The sequence below is a fragment of the Phasianus colchicus genome, chromosome 14, assembly GCF_987193195.1.
Source record: "Phasianus colchicus chromosome 14, bPhaCol1.hap1.1, whole genome shotgun sequence".
In the NCBI taxonomy this organism is placed as follows: domain Eukaryota; kingdom Metazoa; phylum Chordata; class Aves; order Galliformes; family Phasianidae; genus Phasianus; species Phasianus colchicus.
In genome coordinates, this window is record NC_143449.1 from 8,497,863 (window position 1) to 8,511,323 (window position 13,461).

A 13,461-nucleotide genomic window follows, 5' to 3' on the forward strand; every position below is an offset into this window, starting at 1 on the left:
ATGAATCCTAAAGGCTTTGATTCTCTAATGCAAATGGCAAGCTTGTAAATGTTTATGATTTCCGAAAGCCTCAGAATTTGGCACACCTCTTGTGTACTGTAGCAGCATTCCCAACTTCCACATCACGAAACTCAGGAGTCCCACTTTCTTCCTCCTTAATGAATTTTTCCCCTTTCCAGCTAATTCATGTTTCCAAAAGGAAAAAATTACAGTTGTAGTCTAGAGGACTCCTGCTTTTAGATTAAAACAAATGCAACAACTTTATTGGCAAGAGAGAAAGACCCCCCCCTGTCCCCTCAAACATTCCAGCTTTATATCCCCACATCTCAAGTTCTCTGCAGTTCAAATACCACTTTTTCAGGGGATCATCTAAAGTTCAGAGCATCACTCAGGGAAGAAGAACATTCTCAGCTCTGCTGCTGAGCGTGGGCCAAGCCCTTCATCTGGTTTAGGCTTTTCCCATCTATAATAGTGGATAAGCTCCCATATCAATGATACATTTCATGAGTATTTTTGAGGTTTGCAGGCTTTATGTTGAAGCTTTTGCATCATTTGAATTATGGCCTTAAATGCATCACTGTAGGCTTGCCATGCTCTTGTTCTCATCCACAAGCAACAAGTGGCTGGCTGGGCGCTTGGTCTTACACAGCACTGCTTCAGCTCTGGGGCTTGTACAGCCCTCAAATCCTCCAGTTCTCGTGCTAAACAGTAGCTGTGCTATGCTAGGGCAAGGGGAAGTCACACTCAGAGTGTTGTGTTCACCATCTCCAGAGGGCAGATCCTCTCTGCTTCACTGTCCTCACTTGAACCTCGACGCTGCTGCACTGCAGGCAACAGGAAGGTAGAAGAGGCAAACTGGGGGTGACATTATTCCCTCCCAGCACCTTACTGAATGTCATCTTTAGCTGATCCTGACAATGCTGCTAAGGTTCCTATTTTAGCCCAGTCCATAGTCACCTGTGGGCAAGGGAGCCCTGTTCAGTGGGATCTAGCCACATGCAACTCTCCCAACAATGCTCTCCTGCCCAAAATGCTCAGCACCCCACTGCTGCAGTAATGGCTGAGATACCATTAGTGGAAGAACGTCCCTCCCCTTCCTTAGATATCTTCCAATGTGCACTGATCAGCAATGCACAGATTTACCTCCCTCCCTGTAAAATTGCATCTGTTTTACAAAAGAAACTTCAGACCTCTGTTTTCCTCCCAGCCTCACCTCACCTGCCCATTCCTCCCACTCCAGCTGGGTGGCTGCCACCCCTGCTGAGCTCCTGGAGGGCTTTCCACAGGAGGAGATGGGAATTCAACCTGGCACCTCTCACTTGGATTTCAAGAAGTCTCTCTGGGTTCCTGCCCTGTCCTCAGCAATTAGGGGCTGTGGCTTGGAGCAGAAGTGTTGGGATACCAGCTTTAATCACTGCATCCAACATTATCTATCTTTTAGGAGAAAAAAAAAGCAAAAAGTAACAGCTGTTCTTGAAATCATCAACAATCCTACAATAACAAATTAGCCTTCGGTGCCTTTTTAACACCTCTGCAATGCAAAAAAGCACAGGCTCTGAAATAATACAGTGAACAACAGCCTCCCTCACACCACTGAAAAGGTCCAACATGGCAAAAAGAAAGGAATGCTGCCATTAGAACCATTTCAAACTTCTAAAATAGGAATTAATTAAAAGGAACCCACAAAAAGAGCAGAAAAAAAAATCAAGTTGCATAACACTAGTTCTAAGTGGAATTCCACTTGGAAAGGCCACTCCACGCATGTAGAACAGGCTTATCACAAGGCTCACAGTCCCATTTGGAAACTCAACCCTGATTAGAAAGCCATGACCAGTAGTAATTGGCAGAAGCAGATAAAATAGTCAAGAAAAGTCCCTTTTGCCTAAGGACCCAGTTCCAGGAGCCAGGGAGAGTTAATCACTTCATTGCACTAGTTAATATTATATGTGATTTATATAAAACCTGTAGAAATGTGATTTATCAATTTGCAGCTGTACCTAAATGATGCATAAAATCACCAAACAGCACCATTCCAACATTATCTGACCCGTAATTATTATATATTTAGACAGCTGAAAGCACACACTGTATACAGGGACACGTTACTTGAATGGGCACTATGGGCTGATAGTCTCATCATAATCAGACAGCATGATAAAACAAACATTTTACCAGCCATCAAGATTATTCATCTCCTTCCACTGGAGATTCGCAAGGACAAAACTAGCAGATAATGTCCCATCCTGAATCCTAGCTCACAATTAATTAATGTGGCTGATTAACACAGGCACATCCTTCCAGAGAGCTGCTGCCATTCTGCTCACCGGTGGCTTTTGCAACAAATACCAGTGCAGAGCTTTGTAGAGGTACAACAGTCAACACCGGTCTCACAATGTCACTCCAGCACCTGGGCACCATGGCCAGGGAATGTGCAGGTTACGCTGGGCTCCCTGTGCCCCATGCTCATGTCTGTCCCTCTCCTGCCTGCCAAAGAGGTGAGGGCCCAGCAGGTGCAGGTGCTGGGATGCTCTCGCCCTCCTGGCAGCCCCAGCAAATCCACTTCCAGCTCTTCCTCTTCCTCCCCAACTCTTCATTGCCAGCCTCAGCAGCTCCCTTTACCCAAGGTAAGAAATACCCTTCACTCGTTGCTGGAAAAGGAGCAAACAAGAGCTCCATAGGAACACTTTCAGACTCTGTACCCGTGAAAAAAACCTCCAAGGAAGACGCCTTGTGTTTCCACCCTGTTTCCTGCACCTGTTCCAATTGGCTAAAGCTCCAACAGGTAGCAAATGTTGCTTGGACACACAATGCACCAGGTGTGCTATACTTTACCCTCACAGTATTGCATTTCAGCCCTCCTCATTTCCTAAAATCCTGAAGTATCAGTGCATGGAGGAGTTCTGGCAGTTCCTTCTATCAGCCCAGCTTGCAAGGAAGCCACCACTACATCCAGCAGAGGCTGAGTCTTCCTTCACCACTAGCTTGGCAGAGAACAGGGAAGGGGATGTGAAGATCTGTGCCCAATTCAAAACAGTATATTTGCACCCAGAAACCAGAGGAGGAAGGGCCCAAGTGCCTGCATTTGAACCTCTGGGGATCTGACAGATGCTGAGCTGAGTGGCATTCCCTGTCACGTTAATGACAGTTGCAATTAGCACAGGCAGTGTTTGGATGCTAAAATGCTGCTTGACTTTAAAAAACCCCACAATTTGTCTGCAGTGCATCCTGTCACTGTAGAGTACTGCTCACGCTGTGCGCGGTACCTCCACCAGAAGCTATTTTTGTGCTGGATTTGCCACAGGAGAATAAAATCTCCTTTAAAAGGCACTGATGCTGCAGCAGACACTGCAGAACACAACGTTTTATTTGCCTAACAGGTGAAGGCCATTCAGTGCCATCCTTTTCTCCCTGGTCCCATCTCTCCTTGATGCCACGGCAGTTGGTGCTAAGCACTATGAGAATACTTGGGTGCAGTGTCCTAAAAAGTGCCTTAAAAGTTTCCACCAATTGATCCAGCACTTCTCATCTATCAGCCAAAAGTAAAGTGGGTCAAAGACAGCTTTTCAGCAGGAAAACCAACCTAAAATTACAATACCTGGGAGAGCTAAGCAAAGATGAGTGACTGGAAGGAGCACTGCTGCACTGATCCATCCCTGTGTGTTCTGCCCTGGAAGGGGCACTGACCAGGGGGAATGTGAACAGCACAGCAGGATCATTGCCCTTCAGTTCCCAGAACATCCCAGCAGTCACTGGTTGCTACAAGACGTTGCAGCAGAACCTCCCCAACAGTATGTGCTCTTGAGCTTAGCCTGGCAAATAGAGGGAAGACTACCAGTGCTGAAGTGCAAGCAAGCACATTCCAGAAACTCAGCCTGCCTCTATGTATCCAACAAAAGCAATCCCTTTCTCTGTCCAGGCTGGATGTATTCTGCTGTTCCTGTCTCTAGGGGAAGACTTCACAGCAATAAGCATCAGCAAGGGTTTGGTTTTACATTTTATTTCCAGTGGAAATGCATCAGAGCCCGAGCAGGATGCAATCTGGCTGGTTGTGCCCCAGCCATTTTGGAGGTACAGTGCTGGGGTCTGTAATCAAAGCCTTGTTTTGAGATTTTGTTTTATGAAGGAGACCCTGAGGTATGGCAGCTGATAGATCCATGTGCAGTATTATTGTGCTGTAAATCCCTCTCTACAAATACTAAGCTTTTTTTTTTTAAGCTTACATGTGGATGCTGGATGTGCTGGTATGCAAAAACTCATTTGCACCATATTATGTAAAGCCAGACCAAGACAATACCATTCATAAAAGAGAGAAGAGAAACAAATGATACGGCCACTACAAAATCCTGCCTAAAAATCCTCTATTTGTCTTAGTGTACCTCCCCCATTCTCAGACCCTTACAGAGGACAGGACACTGAGAAACACTACCAGCAAATCACAGGACTAACTTGTGCCCCGTGTCATCCAGCATGCTCATCTAGCAACATACACTAAAATACAAGGTAGTTCTGCCCCAAACCCAGCTCCTTCTTTGGCCTTAAAGCTAGCTCTGGAGTGCTCATCCGCCTCTCTCGTGATGTAAAGTTTTCATAACTTTCTCCCATTCACCACTGCTTACTGAATTCCCTACCTTCTCCTATGCTTTGATTTTTCTCTTCCCTGAAAAGCTTCATCATCCAGTTTATCCTTTAAAATTCCCACACTCCCAAAGCTTTATGGCTTTCTGCTATCCTCCTTCCTTCTAGCCAACTCTCTAACTACTAAGAGGACAACTGCAGGCCTTCTGCATAAAGACAATTCCGCTGTATTCCTCAAATGCAGTATTTGTTTACAACCCCCTGCCTCCAAAGCAGGCACGTAAGAGAGGCCAAGGTAATCGGCAGGTTGCTGTTTTTCTCTGCACTTACAAATGGGAATTTTTCCTGCTATGAGGTTTTGTGAGTGCCAAATCCTCTGCCAAAGCATTTCATGTGATCTGGCTGAAAAGCAAGAAGCGTCAGACGTTTCACTGCAAACCATGTTTTCCAGCCCAGGTTTGTATGCAGAAGAGATCCAAACAACTTGAAGAGAAACCTGACTTTGCAGTGATCTTCTGGTGCACCCTCTGTTAGCATCTAAGGGAGACCTGCAGTCCAAAACATACTGAAATTAACCCTGTTTGGTTTTACACTCATTTGGTCTGTCCTGTCACCCCTTACTCTAACTGCTTTTGATCCTCTGCTATGCCACATGTTGTTCCCTTTTCCTCACTTAATTCAATAAATGGAATATAGAAAAAAGAAAATATCTTTTCTTATGCATGTAAAGTTAGAGCCATCCAGCCTAAATTGGGCAGCTTTCTGGTACCTTGTCAAAAAAGCAGAACTCAAAGTAAAACAAAGAAAAGATCCAGCCTCCTCATTATGAAAGTGTGATCAGTTCAGTAAGAAATATACAAGAAGAAAAAAGGCGATGAAAGCAAAATGTAAATATTTGGGGTTAAATGGTCCTTAACAGGACCCTAAAGGAGCACAAGCTGCAATGATCCTGCAAGGAGAAGAGAGGTTCCAGTTGCCTATCCAAAGCCCTAATGGCTTTCCAGGCATCTGGTCCAAGTTACTCTCTCTTTGCAAGTAAAGTGGGAGGGGAGAAAAAGGAATCTGCAAGAATAGAATGAAGAAGCAAGAAAGCGACCTCTGCCAGCAGGAGAGCAGAACATGGCAGCCCAAATGGCATCTGCTTGCTCAGTGCAGGACAGCCAGCAAGTGGGCTGCCTTGTGGCTGCAACATGACGAGCACTGCAGGGAGAAGGCAACTCAGGATTGGAAAAACAAGTGGTGAATTTCCCCCTCAGCCTTCCTTTGCAGAGCTGTGGACAAACTGCGACAGAACTCTACCTGTGTATTTTTTTAAAATGTTAATTATCATTCATGCCAGCAAACCAACACAGCTCCCGACTTTGAGGGCACGGGGTTCGGTCGCAGGGCAGGTGTCTGGTCTCAGGCTGTGCTGAACGAGAGGCTCACAACTGGGAAACTGATCCACTTCTTGCAGAGTCGAAGGGTTGATTTCATTGGAGTGAGAAAATGGGCAAGAAATTTGCTTGGAAAGGCCATCATGATCCTAGCTAAGCCTCAGCGTGCATCCCAGGCTGTTTTTCAGACATTCTGTTCTGTGTTTCACAGTCTCAGGTTGATGGACTCCTCTCCTTTGTTTTTACCAACTTCTAAAAACAGTCTCCCAGTGTCTCAAAAGCGTGGGGAGAGATGGAAAGTTCAGCCAGGCCAGATGATCCACAGGCTTGGGACTCAGAGTAAATGGGCTTGTTTGCTTAAGTTGTTCCTCTGGTGTTTTTTTGGAAAGAGTGCAGTGCAAAACAAGGCTGTTATTAAATCTAGCATGAGGACTACGCTTACAACATTACACAAAAATGGGTATTAAATCTTTTCCCCTGAATCACAAACAAAACATCACTGGCAAATGCACTGAGAAGTTAAACTGGCCCAGAATACTTCAGTCTCTGAATCAAGCAAAAATAATGAGACAGATTTGTCTAAGGCAGCCTTCCCAGCCAGCAACACAGATGAGATGTGCTTGTGACACCGGTGAGAATATTTCCCCCAATGAGATTATTGTCTTGGTCGCACCTCATACAAATCTATTTTCCAAGCTCGTTATTTCCACTGGGTGCAGGGTCAGCCTCGCAGTGCCCCATTCAACAAAACACTGAACACTATTTTTTATTCTGGGATCTGTGCTAAGATTTTCCACCCAGGGAGCTTAGTTCCTCTTGCCCTCAGTACTGGCCAGACTCAGGAGGGACATCAGAGCAGCGTAACAAGCTCCAGAGGGGAAAACAAAATTCTGCACTGGGGATCAGAAGGATGCAGTAGCACACAAGGGTTGCAGTAGCACACAAAGGTTCCTTCATCAGTGGTCATTATATGTCACTAGGAAGCACAAGGTCATAATTTTTAAATCCCATTTTCCTAATCCTAACGGCTGCTTTCTCTATGGTGTGGTACAATTAAATAGGGATCTTGATGATGCAGGATTGCCAAAAAAAGGAAGGATTCGGAGGAGGGGTAAGGCAGGCAGAGAACCAAAGGTAACGTGGTGTCTTTTTAAGATGCAGCACTGTCTTCACTGTGTGTTTCAGAAAGAAGTCTTCCCCTTGACCGCTGCAGAGCTGTCAAATTGCCCAGGAGGCTCAAAGCAGAGGGTCATCTTTCAGACAATTTCACATGGCAAAAGAAATCTTCATTTCTGAGCCAGATACCCTAAGCTTCTAAAGGAATTAAATCTCTGATTCTGCCTTTCAAACCCTTGGCAGAAGGGAGAGGAGAAGGAAGCACACGAGGTCAACGCCGATGTCTTGACTCCCCAAGGAAGGCTCCAGAGGGCCCTAATAACGTGGCAGAAGTGATGATAGCAAGAAGGGCATCTCCTTGTGCCTTCACTTTCTTAAGACGTACAGAGTGAAAAAAAAATAAGAATAAATAAAGTGCTTGAATCCTTTTTATTTGGGAAAGGCTGGGTTGCCACTGGAGACAGCTAGGTACAACAAAACCTGCTTCAGCAAAAAAGCGATGACAAGCCAAATTGTTCCTGATCCCCTTGAAAGAATAAACAGAGCTGGTTGCTCTCCTGAGCGCTGGCTGCCTGTAGACCCCAATCCTTTACTTACAGTTAACACGACACAACTGGTTTTCCAAAAAAGAAATGCTTCAGGAGGGAGGCAACAGCAGGTTAAGAGACACAGCAAAGGCATTCCACATCCCAAGAGCACAAAGCAACGCCTGAATCCTCTACCCCACACCCATGTCTTTCAAAATCATTTTTCTTTCCCGTTTTTCACAGAGAAAACATGCACAGTGGAAATAAGCACCAATGACAACAAATGCAGTAAGTAGAACAGTTCATCAACCAACCCGAGCAATGGCAGCAATTCGCTGAAGCAGAAAAAACAAGAAGGTCACTCACCCTCACGAAGCTGGCGGGAAACCATCCTTCTTCATCATCAATCTGACCCCACCACCAGTCCTTGTTGGAAGCATCCAGCACCTTGATAACGTCTCCTGCTTTAAATGCCAACTCCCGGTTGGCCATGGTGACGTGATCCCATACTGCCTCAGCACTTACAATAGAACCACCACTGATCAGCTTTGGAAACAGAAAACCAAGAGTCAGTAAGAGCTCGTTTCCCTGACACAAGCACATGCACAGCAGCAGCAGCAACACAGAAAGAAAGCGCTCAGCCAAAAGAAAACACTTTTCCCCCATTCCAATCCATAACCATTTTGCCTTCACATGAAGTAATAACAAGATACAAATCAGTCTACAGCCATTTCTCAGACCGCTGTTCTGCCCCTAACCATGCAAGTGGGTGTGTGGACGTTCAGCATCTCTGGTCCTATATGCATGGAGAAAGCAACACTCCCCTCACTGCCACGTTAACCACGGGCATGGGCATGCACAGCTGTTTGCCCAAGCCAGCCAGCACAAGGCATAGCTGGGAGGTCCCAACGGAGGCAGAAAATGGCATCGTACAAAGGAATTTTAGTTTCAGTGAAAGTTTGTTCAGTTAAAAACAGTCACAGCTTGAGGCTCAGAAGGCAATCCACGCAAAGTCAAGCAAAGCTTTCAAACATATTTAGAAGAATGCTTTTTGTACAACTGTAAGCTTAGTATTCCTCTAATGCTAATGACATACTGAGTGTTTTGAAATGTTCCCAGCAGACGAGCAGGGTACGAGAACACCTGCTGACCTGTTGCAGGCCCACCCCTAAGAACTGCACCAAGGCCAGCCCGGTGCCCTGGGACCTACTTACTGAGCATGGTCACTTCAGAGCTGGCCAGCAGACAGCAGTGACCTCTGTGAGTCTCACTTTCATTTCAAGCCACCCCATTTTATACAAATTCCTACCTCACACCTGCAAGAAGGACTCATGCAAACATTGGCACTCATGCAACATCACACAAACCATCCACCTGTGCCCAGGACACCAGCTGCTCCTCACAACGAGTTATTTAGGTTTTAACAGAGTAATAAGTGTTTATGCCCCATCCTGCAAGGATTCAGCACAGAACAGGCAGAGCACTCGAGCACATCTGAACGTTACCCATGTGCTTACTGGTTTGTTAGAGCCATCCCAAGCCATGTTTGTTAATTCTGGTGCCTGAGATGCACTCAGTGAGCACTAGGGCTCACCTCCAGAGTGAAATTTTAACCCACAAAGAGTGAACTCAGCTTTGTAACCATTACAGCCTTTCCAAGACATTAATAGCCACAGATATCTCAATTTAGGCAAGCAATACAAAGCGTAAAAGCAATAACCCATCACTACAGTGAAGTAAGGGGAAAAGCACTGGGAATGGTTAGAGAGCACTTAACAGCTCTGCTAGAAATTTGGCTTACAAAAATGCCCATTAACAACTGCCTGCACAGTAAGGACTTGCAGTAAACCTTCTGGCACTGCCGCAGCATTTTCAGCATAAATGTGAAGAGTATTTAAGACCCTATGGGCAATTCCATCAACAGATTAAAGGACCTAATGTACAGTTTCTCTTGAACTGACTTTCCTTTAAGAAATCGAGCTTCTTAGATTTGTGACAATTGCAGTTACAGCTTCAGCTCTTCAGTTATTAGGGTTGGTTTACGTAACAAAAGCAGTATCTAAGAAAAGAAACAAGCCTTCTCCATATGCTATATTAAGGCCTTGCTAAGTACAAACCTTACAAGATCTCTGGATAAGAGAACAGAAAATAAAAGCACAGGTTAATAATGAGCTCCCACTCAGAGTCGGGCAGTGGGCATGATGTGTTGCACTTACTGCAGAGGGCACCTATCAGATTGATGTGGTTTTATCTTACACTCAGGCATTTGATACAGGGATGGCTGCAGTCAGGTGGCATAAAACCCTCAGCTGTCCCAGCCCTGGGCAGCTCCTTCCCCTGGTGTTTCAGCAGCCTTCCAGGAACCCAGGCATTTTGGTTACAACGTTCTTGAATACAGATGATGAGAACTGTAAATACTATTCTCTAAGAGACCTTACCAGGGATGTGTGAAGCAGCATGAAGTATTTCCCTTACAGCATCTCAGTGAGACACTGCACCTCCACCTCCTCCCATGGCTGCTGCCCACCAGCAGCTCACTGCGATCGGGCACTCATCTAACAAGAGGAGGGAGAGGGCCTCCTCTTTATCTAGAAAATCAGGTGTCTTATCAAAAAATAAATCGGGTTGGCCTGACACTCATTCCCTTTGTTAACGCCATTGGGTATTTCAGTCAGTTTTTTACTGATGATGAACCAGGAGCAGAGCTATTATGCAGCAGCTGCATTTCTGCTTTTTGTGCTTCAACTGACATAGACTTCATACACAGGCAGATCTGAGTATGAGCTGCCACAAAAATGTCACCAAAACCAAGCTTCAGAGGGACTGTGCTTCAGAGTCTCCTAGCCCACTTTGTAGAAGCAAATTTCCAAGCCTGAGGCTCCAAAGCCCAGCTTTGAGGAGCACAGAAAGGCTGGTGGAGAGTGCAGAAAAGCAGGGCTGTGTGCTCAGTGATGCCAGAGGGACATTCGGCTGGTCCTTTCCTCAGCCCAGAAAAGAGATCCACTTGCCAGGAAGCTGGCAGCAAGCCTCACCCTTCCAAAGTACAAAAACAGCTCAGCCAGCAGTAACAGCACAGTGGTGGGATGGCAGAATTTGGGTGCTGGGTCCACTGAGAAAATGTCAGCACCTGACATTGAAAGGTCCAGTTTTTATTTTGGAAGGCATCTTGCTGCATCTGTGCAGCTGTCCGACTCATTCAGGGCAGGGTTACAAAGACAGAACCTGACGTCTGCAGCAGCGAGGGATGAGAACAAGAGAAAGGTCAGGATAAAATACTGTATATTTCCTGAGAAAATGCAACACCAGAGCTCTTCAATCCAGAAAGTTCACATCCCTTGGTTTCAAGTCTGAGCCTAAAAACTGTGGTCAGACATCCTCAGCCAAAGACTCTGAATGGAACTTATCTCCCATGCTTTTAGTTGTCTACCATACAGCATCTGAACCAGTCATCAGGACTCCTTTATAATCAGCAAAGAGAAAGAGACACATCTGGAGTGTGATTCATCTCCGCTATTTCAGTTACGTACCTCCAAGTGAGGAGCATTGTGCCCTAGAAATGACTATTTCTTTCTGTTTAATTGGGTGATGCAGAAGTTTACATTTCTGACATCTTAACATTCATGCTATAATCTGGCCGTGGCCAAAAAGCGGTAAGCAAAGATTGGATTAAATAATGATAATCACCATAGTAATGGCCAAATAGTTAAATCACACTATCACAGACACCGATTTCCTGATGGACAAGGGCTTTGTAAATAACATTGTGTTCTCTGGGCCCATTGGGAGAATCTCAGCCTTGTGAATTTATAATAATGAGGATCTGAATATCTGGAGAAAATATACTGCTTAGAAGGACACGGTGGCAGCCTGAAGAAACACATTAGCTGATAACATGCTTATGGGTTTGACAGACATGCAGACATACAGCATGTCCAGGTGAAAGCCCTAGATCCTATGACAATCGCCTTGCAGCAATCCCTCAGTTCAATTTTCACTACAGCTTTCCAAAGTGCTCTGCAAACCTCCAATAAGGAATTCAGGAACAAATCCTTGCTCTGAAGGTGCTTATTTAAAACGCCCCTAATACTCATGTACAACAGGTGACTGCTTCACGACAGCAAACAAAGCCACAAGAAAGCAATTCAATAACTGCTACGTAACATCCATGTGGATTTTGCTTTCTCTCCTAGTCTGGTTTTATTTCAGGAATTCTGATATGCAGCACGGCAGGGATGCTGTAGGCTCTACCATAGCAAATGTGGTGTGGTGCAGTGCTGCAGAACCTCTGCTGAGCTCACCTGCTGTGTCTTCCATCACCTTGCTTGCTCCCAGAGCCAAGACCTGCATTTCTGGCCAATGTCTGCCTGCAGTGAGGCAGCTGACTCTGAAACAGGTTTTAGAGAAATCACCTAATCCTAAGTATTCTCATCTTGTCAGCACTTACTGGTTTCTTAATGGCCAACTTGGAAAAAGAAATCAGGGATTTACTGGTCCCTGTAGACTGAAATGGACACAAAATAGCAGAAATTCTTTTAGTGAATGACTCAGTTTGAGGCTGGGGAACACAAACCTCTATTCCTAACTCTTTCAGGGATAAATAAACCTTCAGCTCCCTACATTCCGCACTGGCTTTTAAGCACAGAGTTTCTCAAGATCCAGAATTCACCTAAGGAACAAACAGCCACCCCCCAAAACATCCAGAGAAGTCTACCATCAGCCACCATCTCTTTAGAAAATTTTAAATAAGTGCAAAGTTTCCAAGACTGTGACCTCTGGGTATTACCACAAACAAAACAAAAATCAACAAAACCCCACAGCTCTGGGTAGTTCCCATTCAAAATAGAGTCACGTGAACTACGTACTCCTCCACAGGATCAGGATGGCAGTCTGTGCAGGGGAGATGGAGAAAAGCAGTGACACAATGCCATTTGTTTAAATTGTCCTTGTACAGACACGTCCTGTATACGAACACCATAACGGCACTCTAAAATAATGACAGCATTTCCCATTGTATTCAACAGGCTCCTTCCAGAATGGCAGAAGCCAAAACACCTTTGAGCAAAAATACACAGAGAGAAAGAGTTCAGGATGAAGAAACAGATCCTTGGGTAAGTCCAGCAGAATAGGAGACACTTTGCTTCCCATGTTCCCAGCAGAAAGGCACCTTACGCTGCTTTACCCACTCATGTTTTAATTGCATTGCTCCCTCACGTGCAGTAATGCTTACAGCACAGATTGTAAGGCTGTTTCTCATGGGGCTATTTACTGTAATAGCAATGCCATCATCTTAAAGATGTCCCAAGAAACATGTGCGCGGCTGCTGTGCAATCCCCTTGTCCATCTCCACATTTAAACAACAAGCACCGTGTGCCCACGTGTCACTGGTTTCTGGGCTGGTTCGGCCCAGTGGGGTGGGGTGGGGAAACTCACCGACCTGCAGCCCAGGAGAGGAGGAAGAGGGGAAGGGAACAGGCAGGGAAATGGGCCTACAAACACAAAATGGCAGCGAGCTAATGGAGAAAACTAACTTACTAAATAAGATAGCAAAATGCGAAATAATACAATATAATACAATATCATTGAAATTGAAGCTAATAAATCAAATGAAATAGGAGAGAGAGTGTCCAAAACCAAAAGCCTTATTCTAATGCTGAAGGTGAGATGGCTAGGGAGCACACGCTGCACAGACGAGCAGCAAAGGAAGGGGCAACCTCATGACTCCTGAGCAGTTTGATCTTTCCTTCTGAATGGAAAACGGAAACAGAACAGTGAAAGTCTACTGGGATATGTTGTTCTTCTCTACCCAGAAATACTGACAGTTCACAGAGCTGAAGCATCAACTCATTAACTCCCAGTGCTCAACATGA

The 13,461-nt window shown here is 45.3% G+C and overlaps 1 protein-coding gene across 15 annotated transcripts in view; it reads right to left on the minus strand.

The window, feature by feature from the left end:
• ARHGEF9 (Cdc42 guanine nucleotide exchange factor 9) overlaps positions 1-13,461 on the minus strand; it is a 191,730-nt gene that overhangs the window by 58,116 nt on the left and 120,153 nt on the right. For 14 of the 15 annotated variants that reach the window (XM_090150155.1, XM_090150153.1, XM_090150154.1 and 11 more), the window contains one exon: positions 7,961-8,140. The exons of the other annotated variant lie outside the window; for it this stretch is intronic. In XM_090150155.1, the coding sequence (XP_090006281.1) occupies positions 7,961-8,140 (180 nt within the window). The remainder of the gene's footprint in view (positions 1-7,960; positions 8,141-13,461) is intronic. 15 annotated transcript variants of the gene reach the window in all.